Raw genomic sequence first — 21,728 nt, 5'->3', positions numbered from 1 at the left:
TCCCTCATGTGACTGGGATCTGCTCCCAGGTATTGTCCTAAAGAGGCTGTTCAGAGATGGCCACTCAGTTTGGAGGGAGTTCAGATGTCTGGAGAAAAACTGTCCCATGCAGGGGAAAGGGCAGACTGCCTCTGAGAGTGAATCTTGGCTGTCTCTTCTGTTCCTTAGGGAAGTCTCTCTTCGTGGACAACATCCTCCAAAAGATCCGCACCCAGCTGAGTGATTTACCAGTGGTTCATAAAACCATTAGGCTGATGGAGTCAGAGATTGATTTCCAGTTCCTTCTGGAGGAGCTACTCTCTGTTGAGGAATTCCCGACTGAAAACCACCCCACCGTCTTCCATATTGATGTGTCACCAGTGGTAAGAGTCTTTGTCTTGGTGGTTGAACGTTGTGTTTTGAAGGCCTCATAGGATTTTTTAGAGGAGGGGATTTGCACAGCCTCTTGTGCTGGCTTATTCTCTTCTACAGTAGTAGCAGCAGGTGCTTAAAATTTAAAGTGAACAACAAGAGTTCTGGGTACACTTTGGAAGCTCAGCTGCCTGCATTTGCCTTGTTCCATGCCCACAGGTAAGGAAGCTGTATGAAATGAGTCCCATTTCGTAAAAGCAATCTTTCCTCCTACAGTGGCATCAATCAGAGTGTAGGACACTGGAGGATGGCTGAATTAAAACCAAGTGATCAGACACAGAAGGCCCCATATACAGGGAGAAGAAGGAGTGGATTGTCCATCTCACATCCAGCCTGGTACCCCTCTGAAAGGGGTTTTATTAAAACAAAAGGTAGTGGGCTTAGGGCAGAGGGTGAATCCAGATGACCTAGTCCTACCTCAGAAGACTGTAGAGTACCAAGCATCTGAACATATTGACAGTTACAGCTGTCTCAGTGTGTGCTAGAACAGCAATTCTGCACAAGAATGGGAGCAAAGCTGTAGTCTGGCTGCAGGTGCCACTACCTGCCATGGGTAGTGGACTAAGTGTGTTTTGATAGACATTTTTTTCACCAATTTTCAAATGTTTCTTCCCTGTTAGGTGTCAGCAGGTCTCTACCGGCTGCTGATTGAGCTATGCATCCTAAGACACATCCAGAGTCCCAACGGCTTGGTCTGGAAGTGCAAATCCTCTCATCTTTACTTGATTGAGTACCTGGAAAACGGGAAAGGTGTTAGCAGAACAAGAAGACAAGAGGTATTGCTTTGGGAATGGTGTGCTCAGGTCAGAGGAACAGCAAGGGAGGATGCCAACATAACCCACAGTAAATCTGCTAAAATCCAAAGTCTCTTTTAAAGCTATGTGTAATTTAGGGTCTGTCTCTCCCGTGGAGTGATGGCTCATCTACATAGGAACGAGCAGTCCCTTGGGACTATGTCTACTCGGGAAAGGAAATATAAGGTGCTGTGTGGGGTTTGGAGTTCTTTTCCAGTCCATTCCTGGTGTGACATAGTCATCCCATATGTTCAAAAAATAATAGAATTCTCCCATATAAGAAATGAGGGACAATATTCTAAAAGAGGAAATAAGGGATCTGATGGACAGTTAGAACTTCCTGAGTGGTCTGGAGAGGGTGAATTGGGACCAAGCATCCATCATCTCTTCCAACACAAGAACCAGGAGCATCAAACAATGTTAACAAGATCAGCTTAGAACAAATGAAAAGGGGAAGATTATTCATGGTATGGGTCATAAACCTGTGAGGGTCCTTGCCAAAGGGGGCTGTGTGTGCCTCCTTTAACAGGTTGACACAGGTGCAAGGTAAGTCTGACCAAGTATTTAGAGGGGAAAGCCATTGTGGCTTACTAACTAGAGAAAGCAGATGAAGACGGAGAGTACTCTGTGCTGAAACCTGTCTCTTTGGCAGATCATTTAGTGGGTGGAAATAATAATGTTTTCTCTATTCTAGTTTTTCAATAGACATCCACTCAGCACCAGGACCTTACAGGTTATGACATGTCAGCACGTATCCATCTAGGAGCATGTGTGCAGGCTTGGACAAATTTGATCTACATATGATTTTCCCAGCTTCCTGATCCATTTCTGTGCAGAAAATAAAGCTCTTGAACTGTAGGCAAATGCAGAAGGTTGAGCAGCAGTTCTTATGGTAATCTGTGCACTCCTTATTAACTTTCTTTTAGATGTCCAGTGAAACAGAAGAAAAGTTCCTGGATCTTTTTCCTGCAGTGAAATGTGTGTCACCAAAGCGAGTACTTGAGCTGCTGGAACACCCCAGCTCTGGTTGCCTTTCTGAAATGAAAGAGGAGCAGTTTGATCGAAACAAATTGAAGAGTGAAGCTTTCCAGAGGTCTTACCAGTACCTCAGGAAATATAAGAGGGGAGAAGACCTTGACCGTTTCCTTTTCAACCCTGAGACAATTGAAGGGACAGAGAAAGAGTGCCTGAAGCTCTTACTGGAGTTCTGTGGGAGACATAACCCTTCCTGGACTGAGCTTAGCAACTTCACTCATTTTCTAAACTTCCAGCTAAGTAAGTGTGAGAAATCGATTTTTTGTAGCCAAGTAGTTGGAAGGGATTTCCAGGGGTTTAAAACATTTGTGGTAAAGTTCATGGTCACCATGTCCAAGGACTTTGCTGTGCCCTCTCTTGACATATCTGATGAAAGTGTGCCAAGTGAAGAAGATGATTATGAGAAAAACAGCATTATGAGACAGTACCAGCTAAGACGAAAATGGGAACAAGAGTCCCACCCCTATATCGTCTTCCATGCAGACAATCACTCCATGGAGTTCTTAGGTTTCCACATCAACAATAACTTGGATGCTATTGATGCCCATTCTCAAGCTGTTTTGGAAAGGCATGTTATCACAGATAAATTATACCGCACGTTGAAAGCCCAGCATGTTCCTTTCAATAAGAAGTTTGAAGACTTGCCCAGAAGATTGCAGCTGGAGGCCCTTTGCAGAGTTTTTGGTGTGAGCTACGCCCAAGATCCAGATGAATCATATCAGCTTACTCTGGACAACACCATGAAGATGCTTGCCATTCACCTGCGGTTCCAGTGTGGGATCCCTGTAATCATCATGGGTGAAACAGGTTGTGGGAAGACAAAGCTTGTGCAATTCATGTGCAGCCTGCAAAGGGCAGGCAGGGACATTCAGAACATGGTGGTGGTACGTGTCCATGGTGGCACTACCTCCAAGATCATCCACAAGAAAGTTAGGCAGGCAATTGAGCTGGCACACATCAATGAAGAAAGGCATAAAGTGGACACTGTACTCTTTTTTGATGAAGGAAACACATCAGAAGCTATCTTTGCAATCAAAGAGGTGCTGTGTGACCGCAGTGTAAATGGAGAGAAGATTCCCACTGACCGTTTAAAAGTTGTAACTGCTTGCAACCCTTACAAAAGGCACACCAAGGAAACCATAGAGAAACTTGAAAAAGCTGGCTTGGGGTACCGGGTCCGGAGTGAAGACACACTGGAAAAACTGGGCTACATTCCTTTGCGGCAGCTGGTGTATCGGGTCAAGCCCCTTCCGCCTAGCTTATTGCCTCTTGTCTGGGATTTTGGAGAGCTGAATGAAAAGACACAGACCCTCTACATCAGAGAGATTGTAAAGTCCACCATGAAGAACAAGATCGACATTGGAAATTTGAACATCTTTACCAGTGTCATTTCAGCCTCCCAGAAGTTTCTCAGCAAGAAGAAAGATGAATGCAGAGTTGCCAGTCTTCGAGACATAGAGCGCTGCATGAATATTGCACTCTGGTTTTATAAATTAAGAGATCTGCTGTTTCCTCAGATTGATGAGAAGAAAGATAAAAAGGAACAGGAGTCAATCTTAAATGATGCGCAAAGGGCCTTGATCCTTTCAGTGGGAGCTTGCTATTATGTATCTCTGGAGAGCCGCCAAGATTACCTGGAGGAGGTCGCAAAATGTTTTCCCGTCCCTGCATCTGTACTGCAGGAAGAAATTCAGCTTTGCCAAGAGGTATTCCTTGATAACCTCTCTGTTCCTGATGCAATTGCCCGAAATGATGCTCTGAGGGAAAACATCTTCATGATGATTGTATGCATGGACCTACGAGTTCCACTCTTTCTGGTTGGGAAACCAGGAAGCTCAAAATCCCTGTCTAAAACTATTGCTGTGGATGCCATGGAGGGCAGGTGGTCCAAAAACCAGTTGTTCAGAAGATGCAAGGAGATCCAGCTGGTGTCTTTTCAGTGCAGTCCCCATTCAAAGCCAGAAGGGATCATCTCCACTTTCCGACAATGTGCACAGTTCCAGAAGGAGAAGAATCTGGATGAGTTTGCATCCGTGGTCCTCCTGGATGAGATCGGCCTTGCAGAAGACTCAGCAGAGATGCCACTGAAGACACTGCACCCTCTTCTTGAAGATGGATGTGTTGATGATGAAAACCCAGAATCTTACCAAAAAGTTGGCTTTGTGGGCATTTCAAACTGGGCCCTAGACCCTGCCAAAATGAACAGGGGTCTTCTTGTATTTCGGACTGACCCTAGCGAAGAAGAGCTAGTTAAGACTGCAAAGGGCATCGCTGCTGCACAGCCTCACCTTGAAAGTATTGAGGGTTTGTTCTCTTTGCTAGCAAAATTCTACTGTGAGGTGCTAAAAACGCAAAAAAATGAGTTCTTTGGGCTCCGTGATTTCTATAGCTCAATCAAAATGATGCTGTCTTATACCCGGGACAAGAAGTGCATCTCTCACGAGGAGATCATTATAAAGGCCATTCAGAGAAACTTTGGAGGCTCCAGTGACATCAATCCTGTACAGCTCTTCCAAAACTGCATCAAAGAGAGGCCTCTTCCCCCTGACTTGGAAATCAGCCACACACTTTCTTTGCTGAAGGAAAATATGGGCAAACAGCAGGCAGAACTCATGTCTCGATACCTCCTGCTACTGACAACCAACCATGCAGCTTTCCACATCATCCAGATGGCACAGCTTATAGATGCTGAGAACTCTGAAATCATATTTGGCTCTGGTTTTCCACAAGACCAAGATTATTCCCAGGTATGTCGGTCTGTCAGCAGAGTGAAGATCTGCATGGAGACAGGCAGACCAGTTGTTCTTTTAAATATACACAACCTTTATGAGAGCCTTTACGATGCACTCAACCAGTGCTTCGTTAGGTTGGGGGGAAATTACTATGTGGACCTGGGTCTTGGCACTCACAGAGTGAAAAGCCGTGTAAAGGACGAGTTCAGACTCATTGTGATAGAGGAGAAGAACATAGTCTACAGCCAGTTCCCCACCCCATTGCTGAACCGGTTGGAGAAGCACTGCTTGGACATGAACACAGTTCTGAACTGGCAGCAGCAACAGCTGAAGAAGGACCTGCAGACCTGGGCCAGGCGGTTTGTCTCCATTGACAGCAGCAATTTCTCCAATGTTTGGTCCACCAAGCTCAGCCCCAAGGAACAGGATGTCTTCATCGGTTTCAGCAATGACACATGTGCAGCTGTTGCTTTGGAGAGCACACAGAGCAGATCCGTGGGAGACCTTGAGCCCTATGAAGAGACAGTCCTCTCTCTTGCCAAAAGGAAACTTGTTCAGTGTGCAACCCCTGACTCCATCCTGCGCCTTAAATACTCCTTTCTGGATGATGCAGAACAGATCCAAGACTTGTACTTCCACAAGCAGAAGCACAACAGCCTTGTTAGTGTTTTGGGAGAGACAGTTAACCGGCAAACAAGGAAGGAGAGGACCACTGGGATCTGCCTGCAGGTGCGTGTGCTTCACTGTCAAGCCGTGAGAGTGGTCTTTTTTTTCCTGATAAGGGAGGTTGCCACACAACCTCCATTAAACCCCTGGTAAGTTCCACTGTTGAACAGTGATGGGCTGCTACCTGTCCTCTTTGACTCCTGCCCTATCAGTTGTATCTCATATATATCTGGCCCTGCCTCGTGGTCCTCTGCAGTCAGGGTGGGCTCTGCTTCTACTCTTCACCCAGATATGGTGGATCTGCTAACAGACAGGCAGTGGGTGCCAGCTCCTAACTCTGAAGGCTCTGGAGGTTCAAGGTTGAGGTACCCAGAGCATCGTTCATTGCCTGCAGACAAGTGACAAGCTGTGGGGGTCTCACCAAGTCTCCAGCAGGACTTCAGGTGGTTCTGGCAATTATGCAGGTCCCAGATCATGCCCACTTCCCTCTGACATCTGTTTTCAGGATTTGCTATCCATGCCAAAGAAAGCATCCTGATCAGCTCTCCAGTGACTGTCACAGGAGCTCAGGACTCTCTGTTGCATAGAGACACCTAAAAGTGTAGCAGCTGGATCCCGAAGCAGATCCCACAGTACTAGGAGCCCATGGCCTTGGGAGAGAGTCAACTCAGCAAGAGTCACATGTGACCATCATGCTAGGCCCGTAACATTGTGTGGAAAGGCTCTTCCAGCCTGCAAGGTTCAAAGTACACCTCCCAGAAGGATTCCTTTGGTGTCACTGCCTCACAGTATCTGAGTCATTCCTAAGGATGCAGCTCCCATCTAAGTCTCTTGTAGTATGAGGAACTGGGGTTTTTCTGGTTGTTAACAATGCTCCCACCCTTTTTCCCTGTGAGCAGGGCACATTTATGAGTCTTGCCTTTTGGAAGAACTTGAAAAGGTCCATAATGGGATCACTTCTATTTCCCCACCCATTAGGGATAGTAACACAAGAACTACATAATATTTTCCTAGAATTTATTTCCCTTTCACTGCAGGTTTCTACACATGCAAGACTTTTAAATGAGAGAGATTTAGAAGAGATAAGGAAGACACTTAACCTTCAAAATAAAATCCACTGCCTCTTCCTAAGCCAGTTTGACACTGAATATGCTTTCCGCCAGGAACTCAGGTGAGGGGAGATTTCCTTCTCACCTTTGTTAACTTTATTGGGATTTTGGGGAAAGGGGGCGAGGAGGAGCAGGGAGAGTGGAGAACAGAGGTGGTTTTATGAATAGAGCAATAACAGACTATTTCATTCTCTGCAGGAACTTTTTTGCACAATCATCGGGAGAGAAATTGCTCCTCATCCAGTTTCACTTTGATGAACCACAGAGCAGCAAAAGGCTTCTAGCTTGTACCAAGTAAATATCCTTCCTTCTTTCTTCTTTCCTTCTGTATGTATTTAGTCAGGCGCAAAGGTAAGGGAAGATGCAGTGGCCAAATAGCCATGGGATATAGTGTTGGTTTTGGTGACTTGTTCAGTGGAGTCATTGCAGATTTCTCATATATCTTTATCTGTATATCTGTGTGCGCGTGCTCATGCCTCTGTTCTGTAGCTTAGATTTCCAAGCCTGTGTTTGTTAAGATATTAAGAGAAAACATCCCAAACAACTCAGCTTTTATTTGTCTAAAAGATCATCTTCTTCATTGTGGGAGTATGCTTTATACATCCTTCCCACATTAAAACCACCTTTCCCCTGCATGGTTGACTCACACAATACAAACTACTTCAAACAGGGCCAAACACCAGATGATTTTTTTTCCCTGTAGTCATCAAACCAAAGGACTTAAATTGACACCTGGTGCCATTTGAGACATCCCAGAGATCCAAGACACCTCTCAGGGCTGGCTGATAGGACACAGGGCATTCAGGAGACTTAAGCCCTTCTGGGCACCAGTGAGGGCTTAAGTTATTAACAGTAGCATTATATGAGGTTGATCTCAATCCCTCAAAGTACATTAGTGACATCCTCCCCCAGCCAGACACATCCTCTCTCAATATGATCTGTCTTACCCCCTTTCTCACTCTTCTACATTTCCTGTTCATATCCTTTTTTCATCATATCAGCTAATGTGCATGTTGTCTCCTGAAATGCTTTGTTCTGGGTGGATTTCTGCTTTTCCAGAGAGGGATTTGAACTTTTCTGGTACTATTTCTAGGAAAGCTGTGAGGGGCTTTGGCCTGTTTCCCCACAAGTTCTGGATTGGTTCATGTTGTGGCTTTTGTTGTCTAATTTGTCTGTATGTTTGTGGCAGATATTAATAATGATAATGCTATCATTGCCATAATATGACTGGGCAGAGATTCTTACATAAAACAATACAAATTCCAATTAAAATGAAGATTCAGTGTTCAGCAGGGAGGCAAATTTGTCAGGAAAGAGCTTGCTGAGACACGTGACTGAGTCATTGCTTGGGGAGAGTGTAGGGGAGATATATTTGGCCTGAGTCCTGAAGCACCAACACCAGCTTGGCTGTTAGCCTTGCCAGACCAGGGCTGGGCTGAGCTGAGCTGAGCTTCTCTGTTCCCTTTTCACCACTGCAGCGCGGCCATGTCTTGAGCTGTTGGTCTTTCCCAAGACTCTGCCTGAGCTCTGGAAAGGCAGGGCATGACTTCGGGAGGCTCTCTGGGATGACTTTGGGAGACAGATGACTCTGTCATCTCTAGATGACAGGGAGAATGGACTTTTTAGCCTCTCTGTCTTGATTCCAGGTACTGTATCATAGATGAGAGAAGGAAATCAACAGGCACAGGCCCATCACATGTTGTGCTGGCCACTCAAGTCCCGCGAGTTCTGGGAGGCTGCAGCTACCTGGCATTTGACAGTGGTAAGGTTGAAACTGGTTTTTTTGGATCAAGGAGAGAGTAGGGGGGAAATGAAAGGTTGTGCAAGAGCAAGGGGAAGGATCCAGGGAACTACAGACCAGATAGCCTCACATTGATCCCTGGAAAGATGATGCAGCAAATAATTCTGGAAACCTTTTCCAAAAAACATGAAAAGCAGTAATTCAAAATGGATTTATGAATGAGAAATCAAGTTTGACCAACCTGATAGCTTTCTATCATGAGATGACTGGCTTGGTAGATGAGGAGAGAACGGTGGATGGTTTTTATCTTGACTTTAGTGAGGCTTTTGACAATGTCTCTCATAACAAAGTAATGAAGTATGGACTAGAATAATGGACAGTGAGTTGGACTGACAAGTAGCTGAACTGCTGCACTTAGGAAGCTTTGTTTAACAGAATGAAGTCTAGCTAGAGGCCAGTCGCTAGTGGTGTTACCTCAAGGATCAATACTGGGGTCAGTACTGTTTAACATTTTCATTGGTGACCCAGATGATGAGACAGAGTGTACCCTCGGTAAGTTTACTGATGATACAAAACTGGGAAGACTGGCTGATACAGGAGAGGGTCATCCTGCCATCCAAAGGGACCTGGACATGCTGGACAAATGGGCCTACACGAACCTTATGAAGTTCAACAAAGGGAAGTGCAAAGTCCTCCATTCATTGAGGAATAACCCCAGGCACCAGTATAGGTTGGGTGCTGACCAGCTGGAAAACAGCTTTGTAGAGAGTGACCTAGTGGTCCTGGTGGACATCAAGTTTAACATGAGCTACCAATGTGTCCTTGTGGCAAAGAAGGCCAACACAGCCTTCATTAGGCAGAGCGCTGCCAGCAGGTTGAAGAAGGTGGTGCTTCTCTACTCAGCACTTCTGAGGCCACACCTGGAATATTGTGTCCATTTCTGTGCTTCCCAGTATACAAGAGACATGAATATACATGAGCAAGCCCAGTGAAGGGTAACAAGGATGATTAATGGACTGGAGCACCTGTCATATGAGGAAAGGCTGAGTCAGTTCAGCCTGGAGAAGAGAAGGCTCATAGGATCTTATCATCTTGTATATATACATGATGAGAGGGCATAAAGAAGATGGAGCCAGATGCTTAAGTGGTGTCCCATGACAGGACAAGAAGGCAATAGGCACAAACTGAAATAAAAGAAATTTCATTCAAATATAAGAAAAACCTTCTGTATGTTGAAGGTGGTCAAACACGTTTTGGGTTATAGCATCATTTTCTTTCCCATTAATGGATAAGAATGACAGGGTGTTTGTGCCCATCAGTACTGGGAAGATGAAGAGGGGGAAACAGAATGGTATAAGAGAAGTGCATCATCCCTCAGAGCAAAAAGAAACAGGAAGTTGTAAATCTTCCATCTCTCAATATCTTATTATCCAAGCTGCTGGCAGGTCAGGGCAGCCAAAGTTTATTAATTTTTCTGGGTGGGTGTGGTGCACCAAGGAGAGCAAGTCAACTGTTCACAGCAGTTATGTCTGGTGCCACTATTTCTATCATGCTTACTGCCTCCCCAGGTGAATGGATGTCGATCCACTTGGATGATCTGATGCCTCCAAACAACTTTACAGCCAATCTAGGCCAGCTCACCAAAATGACTATTGCTGAGATTTTCATGACCACCTTCCAGGAGCATGTCCCAACAGGTAGGCAGCCACTTGCTTTTCACCTAGTACCTGCACAGCTCTGCCCCTTCCTCTGTGTCTCATTTGCTCCATCCACAGGTTTAAGTACAGCTAGATCAAGCAGTCCGTGGAGACACTGGCTCTGGGTCTCAGCAGGACTCACTGTACTTGCTGCTTCTGAAGTCTTCACAGCACTGCATTTTTTTCCTCCTGCTCTGTAAGCTGTGACCGTAGGGTAGCAGAGTACCTAAGCTCGTTCTTCAGTTACAATAGCAAATTGGCTGTACTGCTGTGGCATCCAGCACACAGTAGACACACAGTTATTCACACTGATTCCCAGCAAGTCTTTCTGCCCACCTTGCCCAAATAAAACCACTAAATATTCCTGATCTGACGAGTTCAAAGCCAACCCAATACATCCTGCCTTTGTTTTCAGGATGTATGGACAAAGGGAGGCAGGAGCAGTTGGGGATGTTCTCCACTTCCTGTCCTGACACCTGCATTTCCTATGGGGTGCCAACTAGAACTAAGACCTGGTTACTGGACAACTCCCCCCAAAGGGAACAAAGCCCAGGCTGAAATTTCTTAGACTGACAGCTTTGCAGCCCTTCATTGATTGTTGAGAGACCCCAGATGCTTCCTTTAGATAGAGGTATCTATTTTTCAAGTTTCTACGGTTTCTACAAAGGAGTCTTATGACTGATTGTGATTTCAGGTTCTCCAGAGGAAACTGCTGCTCTTGAAGATCCAGACAAGTCCAGTCTTTTTCCAGAAAGAAATGTATGATTTATTTCTTTTTTCTTATTTCAGCTGCCTGACATTACACAGGAACTGGTTTAGGAAACAGTATATTTTACAGGCATTTAAGAATCCAGTTATACTGGTTCCTGGTTCGAATAGTACATCTGCCACCAGAAGTAGCTGCAGGTCCTTGTGAGTCATAGAGTGAGGGCGAAGTGATCCCCACCCTATAACAGACAAGCACAAGGCCAGAATAGGCACATTTAACCCCTTTGTGAACTTTGATGAAGCACGACATTTCTTTCTCCATTTCTCCATCCCGCACCAGGGCTTTTAGCTCTTCTCTGCAATGTTGGGATTGATTTACTAGGGATGGAATGGTGAAGTAGATATCTGGGAGCCCAGGAGTTAAGCAGGAATTGGCATAGCAAATGCAATGGAGTGTTAGGCAATATACTGACCTTTTCTATTCACAGGTCTTCAGCATGGACTCTATGATCAAACAGAGCATCCAGAAAGCTGTGATCCAGCTGGAAGACAAGACAGACAACAGTCAGCGTGCCACCGAGAGAATTATGATCATTTACAGCTTGCTTTTCCAGGATCATAGTAGAACCACATGTGAGTACAAACGAAGGCCCAGAGCGGGTTGGGGGTTTTTATTTATGCATGGCTGCACCTTGCATATTGCAAACCATAGAACTGGGGAATGGAATGAGTGGTTTAATGATCTGTCCTGGTTCCTGTCTAGGCCAGTTTGAGGGGAGGTTCCAAAGGAGAGAGGACTAGGTTTGCTCAGAGCCTCTTCTGCTCTCCATGCACCCCATGTTGTGTGTTCTCAGAGTCTGTACTGAAACATCCAGCTTTTTGCATGACCTTGGGTAGAGACCTTGGTACAAAAATCTGAGGCAGAGGTCACTTTATACCCTCGTGATTATTTTGGAGTCCAAAGCCACCCAGCAGATTTCTACATAGAATTGATACAATTTGTTCATGCAGGTGATGTGGTATCTTGATAGAAAACTGGCTTCACCAAAATGGAAAGGGTCTGATTTCATCAGAAACCAAACGTCAAAATCTTTGTAGGTGCATTTGGAAAATATTCTTTCCTGCATATGGAAAAACTTAGTCACTGTGGTGCATGACTTGCTCTTCTTTGAGCAGTAGGTTCCTGTCAGGTGCCAAGGATGTTTGTTAATGACTGATAAAGAAAAGAGGCCACTTCAAAGATGTGGTGGGTAAGCCCTTGTGGTCATATGGCAAAAACAGAATTTATTCTGTGCTAAATTTTGACTATAAGAAAAAGTCCCTCAGGAAAAGAGGTTTTCTTGTGATTGAATAGTGACACCTTCAGTCCTCAGCACACTGCAGGATGAATTTTGCTTGCGGTTATATCAGTACTGAAATGAAAACAATCTGATTGATTTTATTTTATGTTGACATCAGTGTCATATAGATAAGAATAGGATCTCAATCCTTCTGCAACACTGTGACTATTCTTGTGACATATACTACTCAACTTTTTTCCGTATAAATATGAATATCAGGGTATTTAGGTACCAAAGAACATAATTGTTTTTAAAAGACTGAGACAAAGAGAAGTGTTTTTTCATTCCTCCATCAAAAATGGCATGTCTTTACTAAATGCTGCCCCCAAAATCAAGTCACTAGAAGTAAAGAGGAAAGTGAAGAGACTAGGGTAGAACATAAAGCCTCTGGATTTTATTGTGGAAGAAAACCAAGACATAGAGGTGACTTTCTATGACTGTCTTTACTTTGAATGAAAAGTTTGCATGGAAACTCCATTCAACTGTGTTAATAAACATTGTTTTATAATCAGTTTCTAGTCGTTTTATGAATGTGCTGAAAAGGAGAATTTGCCACCTCCTACAAGAACGTGAGAAAATAAGCCTTGAGCCAAGGGAGTGGGTTTTCCGTAGAGCTGTCTCCAGTGAGTTCATCCTTGAAGACACTTCATTCAGGTACATTCATCTGTGCAGCCCTTTCCAAATTTCTAATAGGTGTCTTTCTCAGAGTGTTAAAAGAGCTGTGGTGCGTGAAGCACAATGTTTAATGAGGCTCAGATATGACAACCAGGAGGGGTATTGCTATCTGGTATACAGAAGTACATGTGGGTTTCTGATGAACAGCAGATTGGTCAGGTACAAGGAAGACACTTGACAGGCCATGTTATTCCTTCTAGGCATGCACTTTGGATGCATTTAGAAGACATCGTGGCCAATGTGTTTGCTCAAATTCTCGCAGTGGTGGATGCGAACAACAACCTGGATCATCTCTCTCCTCCATCTCCACTCTCAGAACTGTGGCTTCAGATGTTCAAAGAAGAATCATTCTTGAGAATTAAATATACCAGCAAGTAAGAGACATAGTGGAAAATACAGTATTTACCTTAGGAGAATAAAAAACTGCTTTCATAATGCAACCCTCTGCAGAAAAAAAATGGTAAAACAACAAGTCTGAAGTTAAGATAAGCTGACACAGCTCGTAATTACCCACGATAAGTCCTTTTTGTCATGATATTGGAATCAGAACCTTCCTGTTCTCTTAAACCTTCATCAACTCAGGAACATTAGCAAAGAACTCCACTTCTTTGGAATAGTGATTAACAATAAGTCCAGAATTTAGAAACGTGAATATGAGTTCCCTGAGGTCAGAGCAGACAAATCTCCTCCTTACAACAAAATGCATTTAGTGTCTAGCTATCACATTTTAATTGATCAGTCATCTTACTCTGAACAGCAGGTGTGGTCAGAGACAAGACAGGTGATGTCTGACTCAGTTGTCTTTCCCCTGCTGCAATCCTTTTTAGCCTTCATCTCCCAGTGGCAGGAACTTTTTCACTGTTGCTGAGTTGCTGAGTTTTTTACAAAATATCCTTCTGTGCTTTTTAACCTTTTAAGCAGAACATATACCAGTGGCAGTCAGAAATTTCTCTGTGATGCTTCAGTTCAGTACATATAGAGCATATGATGCGATTGTTTCATTCTGTGCTGTTTCAGGAAACAAGATGCTAAGATTTCCGTGTTGTCAATGACAGAAGACCCCAACACATCTGTATTTTGCCAGTTCCCATTCAGCTGGGTTTTGAAGGCCTACCTGGAGGAACTTTGGGAGAGAGTCCATAATATGAAAGGTAACATCAGATTTTGCAAGCAGGTATTGTTCTTTAACCCAGGGAAGCTGATCTCCAAAGTGAACCACAATAGCCAAAGGTCGTGGTAGGAGCAACCAGATCAGTTCTGTTCCCCATACAACCAAAATGACCTAGAACATCTGTTGTGCACTTCTGTTTTCCTGACAGCTTCTGTTTTCTGGTTACTTGACATCTCTGTACTTTCCTCTAGGTTGTCCAAAAGTGCCTATGAAGGAAACAGCCAAATTGTTCCAAGAGCTGATCAAGAATGTGTTGATGCCAGATGGCAGTAATCCAGAGGTGATGCAGTGTTACACCAATGATTTTCTAAGGATGACTTTTCCTGGGCAAGATCTTTCTGTCTATGAGGTAAATGGGGTTTGGTGGAATACAAGATTTAAATGGCACTGGCTTGAGTCACAGGCCTACAGATATCTGTGGCTCCAAGAACTGAGGAAAAAAAAAGTAGCTTATAATGTTCTGCACACTTCCCAACAACTATTGGTGATCAGTCTTAATTCCACCTTAAGAAAAGTTGGGGTTTTTTTAGTGGAGAGTTTGGCTGGACTGCTTCAGAAATGCTGAATATCATCCTCAGTCCCCTGCTGTTTTTTTTAACAGAAATAACACTTTTTATTTTACCTGCAGATTCTGTCAAAAGCCCTCCTAGTCAACACAAAACAGCTCTGGTCCTCTGTGGGTCAGGAGGAGATAAGCTTTTCGCCCATTTGGCTTCATATGGAATACTTCTACCTACGAGAGGAGTATCAATTCTTTGTCGACTTGGTAAAAAGCAATGAGACTGTAACAAGCGAGCTGCAAAAAATGTACGAGGAGGACCCGCCAGAAATGGTGAGTGAAATGGTGAACAGCTGGTGTTTCGCAGAGCAAAGTGGCACAGCCAGTTTCTAACATGGTTACTAGCAAATAGTCAGTGAAAGTGTGTAAGAAAAGAGTCAAGATTTCAGGAGATCTTTCCTTGGAAGTATTTTCCAGCTTCCAGTAAGTCTTAGGGAGTTTCTGGTCATATCCAGCTCATTCTCCACCAAAGAACCTGTCCTTCATCTTCCTCTAACCACTTTTTAATTCCATTTATACTTTTTGGTCTTTTTGGTCCATTTATACTTTTGGTCTTCAAAACTTCTATAATTTAATCTGTACTGTGTAGAAAAATATTACACATCCTTTTGCACGTGTTATTCTCGCTATGACATTCATGCCTTCTTAGATACCCAGACTTTACAGGTGATGGTCATAGTATTTAACTTCTGGGGTGGGGTCCAAGTCTGGATTCAGACACTGTAGCTTACTTGTCTACAGGATTGTGTCTACATTTGCAATGGCTGTCTGATCTCCTGTGACTGCTAGTGAAAACATGGGCAACAGAAATAGCGAAGAGTGACTCATGACTGAAGGGAGAAGTACAGGTCGGTTGCCCAGAAGTAGGCATTTACTGACATTTCAGATGCTGTTTTGGCCTCCAGCTACTGCTGCGGTAGGGCATGAGTCTCCTGTAGGTCCTATGCCCTACCTGTCAGCTCCATATAGATATCTCAGACATCCAGAGGCATTTCAGCTGACAGCACAGATCTGCAATAGGGCAACTGGATCCCACCTAAACATCTAAGTCTTTCCAAAGAACAATTCATTCAACAATCTTAAACATCTCTCTGTGAAACGGAACAACTGTTCTTTAGAGATACCCAGTTCTCTCTCCTGAACATCAAGGGCACTGAAGGCAACAAGCTTAGAAGCTTAGAGGTGAAAGTTTCCCTGTAGAGGGAAACCAGTGCTCTGGTTCAAGTATTCAAATAGTATTCAAGACACAACACAGAGTTACACTGTGGTACAATTATGGTTTCTGTATTGTTCTCACTTCCCTACCTAATAAATTCCTACTATGGTATTTGTTGCTGTGTGCATCAAGCTAAGGTTTTAAGATAATTTCCCATCACAACCTCCAAAGCTTGTTTTTCCACCAAGGTGCAACGGGTCTGGGTCAGCTATAAAAGCTATTTTTTTTTCTTTTCTCTTTTTAACTATAACTTCAGTTTGTCACTCTTGACACCTTGAACGTTCTCCTGAAGAAGGTGCAGCCCACAGACAATCTTCTGTCATTCGAGGCCTGTACAGAATGGCTTAGAAGGGTCAAGTCCATTAAGCCCTGGATGGAGAGGATCAGTATGGACAATTACCAGATACATCTTTACCAGAAGAAAAGGGAACTCCTGAAGACTGTGTTGTAAGTCCAATTGGCAAAATCACTCCAAAAAGCTGTGTTAAGAACTACACATTTTGATCACTGTCACCCACCCTTCATTCCTTGACAATAAGACCTGTTTTCCTGAACACCTGACTGCATGCTTGATCATGCCCAGGATACTTGCTTTAATAGAGTAGGTATCTCCATAGACAAAACCCAGTAATGATTCAATAACACAGTTTGGTCTGGGGATACTCCAACAAGTGAGGTAGACAGGAACATGCCCTATTTTCCTCTCCTTGTTTAGTCTAGTCATCCAAAGCTAGCCCAGGAGGTCTCACGTCCTGAAATCATCTCACAATGCCTGAGACCTGTTATAGAAAACTTGGTTGGAAGGGACCTCAGAGGTCTGTAGGCCAGCCTCCAGCTTAAAATTGCACCATTGTCAACGTAGAGTAGGTCACCTGTGGCTGTCTCTGGCCAGTCTTGAAGCTTTGTTCAACATGCATGTGTGTGTGTTTTCCAGACACCAGTGGACCTGCACCAACATTGTCTACATGTTCTTTGATCATCTGCTGCATAATGAGACACAAATAGATGAGAAGCTTCTGAGACTTCTTGTGAGGCAGTTCATTTATATCTGGAAAGTATGTGCTCACTGCAGTGCTTGCCTGGACAATTTATAGCCTTGGAGACCAGCAAAGTTTGGAAGGAACCTTGCCTTCCAGGGGTTCCTCTGATCCCAGTTTGAGGGGGGGCACAGAAATGGGAAGAGGGTGAGAAGAGGATGGAAACACCATCCAGTGCAAAAAACACTGAGATTTTAGAATCATCATGAAAGCCCTCCAAAATCAGAATTTTATTTAAAGGAAGGTTTCCTGGAAAGCTTAAGAACTATTTCAGGCCAATTATCCCTGGCATTACATGAGGAAAGACACTTGGTGGGTCTGTTTGATTTTGCTGTTTTATTACATAATTTTGTGGTGCTGATATCCCACATTGTTCTTCATTCATATGCCAAGAAGATATTTCCATTGAGCTTTCACCATCCTTTCTTTCCTACAGCGCCTGAGTGAAACACAAAATGTTGAGCCAGCAGAAACTTTTACGTTGGTGACAAGAGTGCTCAAGAAATGCAACCAAAATGCTGACACCGTGTACCTTGTGTAAGTCCAGACCAAGAAAAAGGAAAAAAAAAGCAAAAAAAAAGCTGTTCTGGGGACATTTTACATCAAGATTTTTTGTAAGGGAGGGTGGGGTAAGATCGACACTAATCAATGCGGATGAATCTCCTCAGGCCAAGTGATTCCTCCTGGAGACATGCCAGGGCATGTAATCCTCAACCTCAGAAGGCCTTGGAGCAAAGCCTTTCCCAGGCAGCATTGTGCTTGGCTGGTGACAGAGACAACCCTGGAACTGAATGTGGTGTAATTGATGTAGGAACCCACAGGCCTAGTGAGACTGCGAATACAGCCCATCCCCCTCACCCAGCCACTCCTAGCATGACAGGCCACATCCCTTAGGTGGCATGATCTCCAGTGGAGCCACCCCCTCATTAGACTAGCAGACGTTGCCCTTACTCTCTGTGCACCAGTAAGGCTAGTTGAAAATGACCATCCAGTGTCAACACCCATGGCAAATGCTGGGCCTGAGAATCCTTTGCACCAGTGTAAAATCAGCCCTGAGTTGTGTCTTCCTTTGGTGACATCTTTCAGAAAAGGTGTGAAGGACTGCAAGAACTGTCTACTGGAGATCACTGACCCAGCAGAGCTGCCCTGTGGCCACATTTTCTGCTCACAGTGCATCCGTGAGTGGAGAAGCAAACAGTGTAAGATCTGCAAGGAAACCTTCCCAGAGGATTACACACCCACAGCTAGAGCGGTCACAAGGTATCTTGTAACTAGTAAAACAATTAGTTTTGTTGTTTCAGTCTCTATCACTTTGCATAAAATGCTGGAATAGTTATCAGAGCAGAGGCTACACAAATGTCATTAACACATGATCTTCATGGAAATGTCCATATTTACCACATGTAGCAAACCATCGTTGGTGAAAGAATTCACACGAAGTGATCTGGGGTCAGTTCCAGCCCCTTTATCTCCTTCTCTAAAGGCAGTCTATCCAGGCATATATACTATATGAGAATCCATTTTCCTTCGTTCTCTAGCTATCTTCAGTGGAGACAACAGAGAAGGAGAGTACAAGGGAAGAAGAAAGTTCGTCCTCAGTATTCAAGAAAAAATGCTGTAGTGGGTTTTCTGGCAGTTAATTACCCTGTCTGTTTTAAAAGTGTATTTCTTCTCCACAGTCTACGTGTACCCGGTCTCCTGGTCGCATTCAGAGAAGCAGAAAAATAGTTTTTTCTTTGTTTTGTTGCATTTTGATAGCAGATTTTTATTTCTTTCCTCCCTACAGGGAAGCTGTTGCATGTCACAACAAATTCAGGAGGAAATGTAACGCCTTCTTTGTGGAGTTTGTCACCACCACTGTCTTGGGAGACAGAAGCACACCATCCCCAGAAGTCATCACTCAACTGATCCAGTTTGTGGCCTGCAAGCCATCCCACCCTGACCACCAGGCAGTTAAAAGGGGTAAGGGCCTGACTTCACTGGGACCCTGACCTGATCTTGTACCGAAGAAAAATAATGAATGTCATCCTTCGTTTTTAGTGTGCAAGTCAAAAAGTGAGCTGTCACCCTTTGAAGAGTGCATGGACACCAGTACAACAATCAAGTCCTCTCTCTTGAAACTGCTCCTGCGACATGGGTTAGCATGAGCTAGCTCCCAGCCTGATCACTGGGCCACATGGGCTACATGGATGTTCACATCCTATATCTTTTTTTTTTGTCATAGGTTCAACAACATAAAGGTTCACCTGGAAAAATACCTTTCTGAGATGGAGGAAAAGATAACCTTCAACAAAAGGAACTGGAACCATTTCTACTTCATGGTGGTGCGTTGTCTGGAGGTAAGATCAAACATCTTTGAAGATGTTTCTGGAATCCATACTCAAACTAACTATCATTTCCTGTCCTGCCCTTTGCAGATCACACTCTTCCTCTCTCTTTCCCCCCACTGGCTCCTGAGGCTGTCTGGAACAGCCTGCTGATCTCTCTTAGTAATGTACCTAAGCATTGTCTGAAAGAAACCAGGCCTGAGTTAATAAGGTACAATGTGTAGTCTGAATTTCAGACCTGGGGCTCCTGAAGTTCAAGAGTGCCACTGGCCTGATTTGTAAACCATGAGAGCTTCCCTTGAGCACAGCTGTTACCCAAAGCAGAACTGTTCCTGATCTCTGCTCCACTCTGAACTGGTACACTACAGAAATGCACAAGCACATCTGTTCAAAATGTGATTCTCCACCAAGTGAATCAAGAAGGGAGGCCATCCTCTCCTGTCAGGTTGGGGCTACCCTCAAAGATGACAAAAATAGTCCATCTGCAAAGCAGATCATTGCTGGGAACTTGAGATTCCCAGGATGCAACATGACAGCAAAAGAAGCTCTGCACCTCATGAAAAGGCTTAGGTACTACCCAGAACCTACGGCAGCTTTGAACTCTTTAACTTTCCCTCTCTCTGTCTTTCTGTTGAACAGGATTTCATGTATCCTTCTTCCCAAGATGATGTCAACCAGCTTGCTGAAAGCTGCCTCTCTGCTGCAGACCTTTCTGCTTTCTGCTCATGCAAGGCCTCAAAAATTGACACCCTCCAGTTCATAGCCCGTCTCCGGTTCTCCATCAGCCATGTGGCCGCTGTGCTTGGCAGGCAGGTGCTCTGTGGTGAGTCCTTCTGCTAGCAGCAGAGAGCATGGGATTTGTGTTTTCTCATAAGCAGGTTTAAAACAAGCCAAATATTTGCCAGTATAAGAGGTTTCTTATGAGGGTAAAAAAAACCAACCAACCAACCAAAAAAACCAACAAAAACAAAAACAACAAAAAAACCCAACAACAACAAAAACAAAAGAAAGTTAAAAAAAGACAAAGTTTTCTCTAAATTTAATGGGTTTAATGGACAAATTTTCAAGAGGTGATGCAGGATCAGAAGGCCTAATTTATTTCTTTTAAATTTAGATAATTTTTTAACCCTCTTGTTCTGATACTATAAAACTATTTTTTGGCAACATTGAAATTGAATGGAGTTGAAGTTGCTAAATTTTGTATATAAACAGGTTGCATCCAAAGATGTGTATGTTGCAACCAAAATGTCTACATTACCTAGAACTTGCTGTGAAAACATTTTCATTTTTCTGGATTATTTTATCAGTATGAAGCATCTAATTTTTGTTCAAAGTCAAAACCAACTTATTTGAATAATGACGTTTCCCCTGAATAAATAGTTCTCCAGACTTAAGGAGTGGTGTGCAGCCGTGTATCACAATAATCATTTAGGTGTCTACAGGTAGGTGCATGTGCTGAGACTCTGTTCTTCTGTTAGTCTGTTAAGAATGACAGGCAGAGTCAATGGAGTTCACGCTAAACACATGCAAGTCTCTTGGTTTAGAAGAGGATGTATTGCACCTTAAACTCTGTTCACTCACTTTCTTATATCTTTGTCAGCTTTGAAGCGTGCCCAAGTAAAGTCTGAGTAAAGAGACCAACACAATCTTACCTCACCTCTTCTAGTCAATGGAGATACAGGAGACCCTTTATAAGGCCAAGATGTTAAATAGGCCAGAGGATTCCCTTTTCTCTCAGCTACCTAGAATGGAGCCATGAGATTGCTCTCTGTCTTCTGGACAGCCTTTGAGAGCCCTTCTCTCTGACCTAATATAGATTCTAGCGAAGATTAACCAAGCAAGATCATATAAGGGCCAAAAATGGGAAAACATTGCACCACTTAGTCCCCATATTCACTGCCTTGCATTCGACATCCCTGCATGCCGTAGGTATTAAGAAGCCCAAGGTAGTATTGTTGTAAGCCATATTTCTATCCTTGGGGAAAAAACTGTTGTTGTAAGCTAAGAAGGTGTTGTGCTTGCAAAAAGGATCTATGATATCTGACTGCATGGGAGTGAGCCTAATGAGAAATCTCACTGGTAGCTGCCGATCCAAACATACCATCTCCTGGTGGGAACAAGCAAGAAGAGCAAGACTTGGTGAATGCAATGAAGAAGCTGGTGGCAAATGCACAGACACCATGGCCTCAAACATTCCTCATCAGAAATCTCTATAACAACTATGGGTTCATAGCACTGCAGAAGATCCTTCAAGCAGAAGAATGGATTTTACCCAGAGGAGTTGAAGTTTCACAGGTGAATATCTTCCAAAAGCCTATCTGCAGGTCACTGAAGTTGTGCCACCCAAGCATACAGATGCACACAAGCTTTTCTTTGCAGCCAGCTCTGAGGGTGTACGGGTGGCTAACTTGAGCCCTGCCTGGTGAAATACATCTTATATTGTAGCCTGTATAGCCAGTGGGACAGGAATCACCCAACTTAAGTAATGAAAAATTGCTTCTTGGGGGCTT

The 21,728-nt window shown here is 43.9% G+C and overlaps 1 protein-coding gene across 1 annotated transcript in view; it reads left to right on the top strand.

The window, feature by feature from the left end:
- Nucleotides 1-21,728, top strand: part of LOC135994485 (E3 ubiquitin-protein ligase rnf213-alpha-like) — a 60,050-nt gene that overhangs the window by 25,070 nt on the left and 13,252 nt on the right. Inside the window, exons 24-46 of the mRNA XM_065645078.1 lie at nucleotides 169-362; nucleotides 1,032-1,187; nucleotides 2,132-5,701; nucleotides 6,676-6,809; nucleotides 6,946-7,041; nucleotides 8,394-8,509; nucleotides 10,057-10,185; nucleotides 10,880-10,944; nucleotides 11,382-11,526; nucleotides 12,746-12,887; nucleotides 13,109-13,282; nucleotides 13,926-14,059; nucleotides 14,271-14,428; nucleotides 14,708-14,911; nucleotides 16,111-16,301; nucleotides 16,789-16,909; nucleotides 17,328-17,428; nucleotides 17,978-18,151; nucleotides 18,678-18,853; nucleotides 18,932-19,028; nucleotides 19,116-19,230; nucleotides 19,858-20,041; nucleotides 21,302-21,513. Coding sequence (XP_065501150.1) covers nucleotides 169-362; nucleotides 1,032-1,187; nucleotides 2,132-5,701; nucleotides 6,676-6,809; nucleotides 6,946-7,041; nucleotides 8,394-8,509; nucleotides 10,057-10,185; nucleotides 10,880-10,944; nucleotides 11,382-11,526; nucleotides 12,746-12,887; nucleotides 13,109-13,282; nucleotides 13,926-14,059; nucleotides 14,271-14,428; nucleotides 14,708-14,911; nucleotides 16,111-16,301; nucleotides 16,789-16,909; nucleotides 17,328-17,428; nucleotides 17,978-18,151; nucleotides 18,678-18,853; nucleotides 18,932-19,028; nucleotides 19,116-19,230; nucleotides 19,858-20,041; nucleotides 21,302-21,513 — 6,788 coding nt within the window. The remainder of the gene's footprint in view (nucleotides 1-168; nucleotides 363-1,031; nucleotides 1,188-2,131; nucleotides 5,702-6,675; nucleotides 6,810-6,945; nucleotides 7,042-8,393; nucleotides 8,510-10,056; nucleotides 10,186-10,879; nucleotides 10,945-11,381; nucleotides 11,527-12,745; nucleotides 12,888-13,108; nucleotides 13,283-13,925; nucleotides 14,060-14,270; nucleotides 14,429-14,707; nucleotides 14,912-16,110; nucleotides 16,302-16,788; nucleotides 16,910-17,327; nucleotides 17,429-17,977; nucleotides 18,152-18,677; nucleotides 18,854-18,931; nucleotides 19,029-19,115; nucleotides 19,231-19,857; nucleotides 20,042-21,301; nucleotides 21,514-21,728) is intronic.

The sequence above is a fragment of the Caloenas nicobarica genome, chromosome 1 (genome assembly GCF_036013445.1).
Source record: "Caloenas nicobarica isolate bCalNic1 chromosome 1, bCalNic1.hap1, whole genome shotgun sequence".
Taxonomy (NCBI): domain Eukaryota; kingdom Metazoa; phylum Chordata; class Aves; order Columbiformes; family Columbidae; genus Caloenas; species Caloenas nicobarica.
Note: the sequence above shows the minus strand (reverse complement) of the source record. Positions and strands in the feature narration are given on the sequence as shown.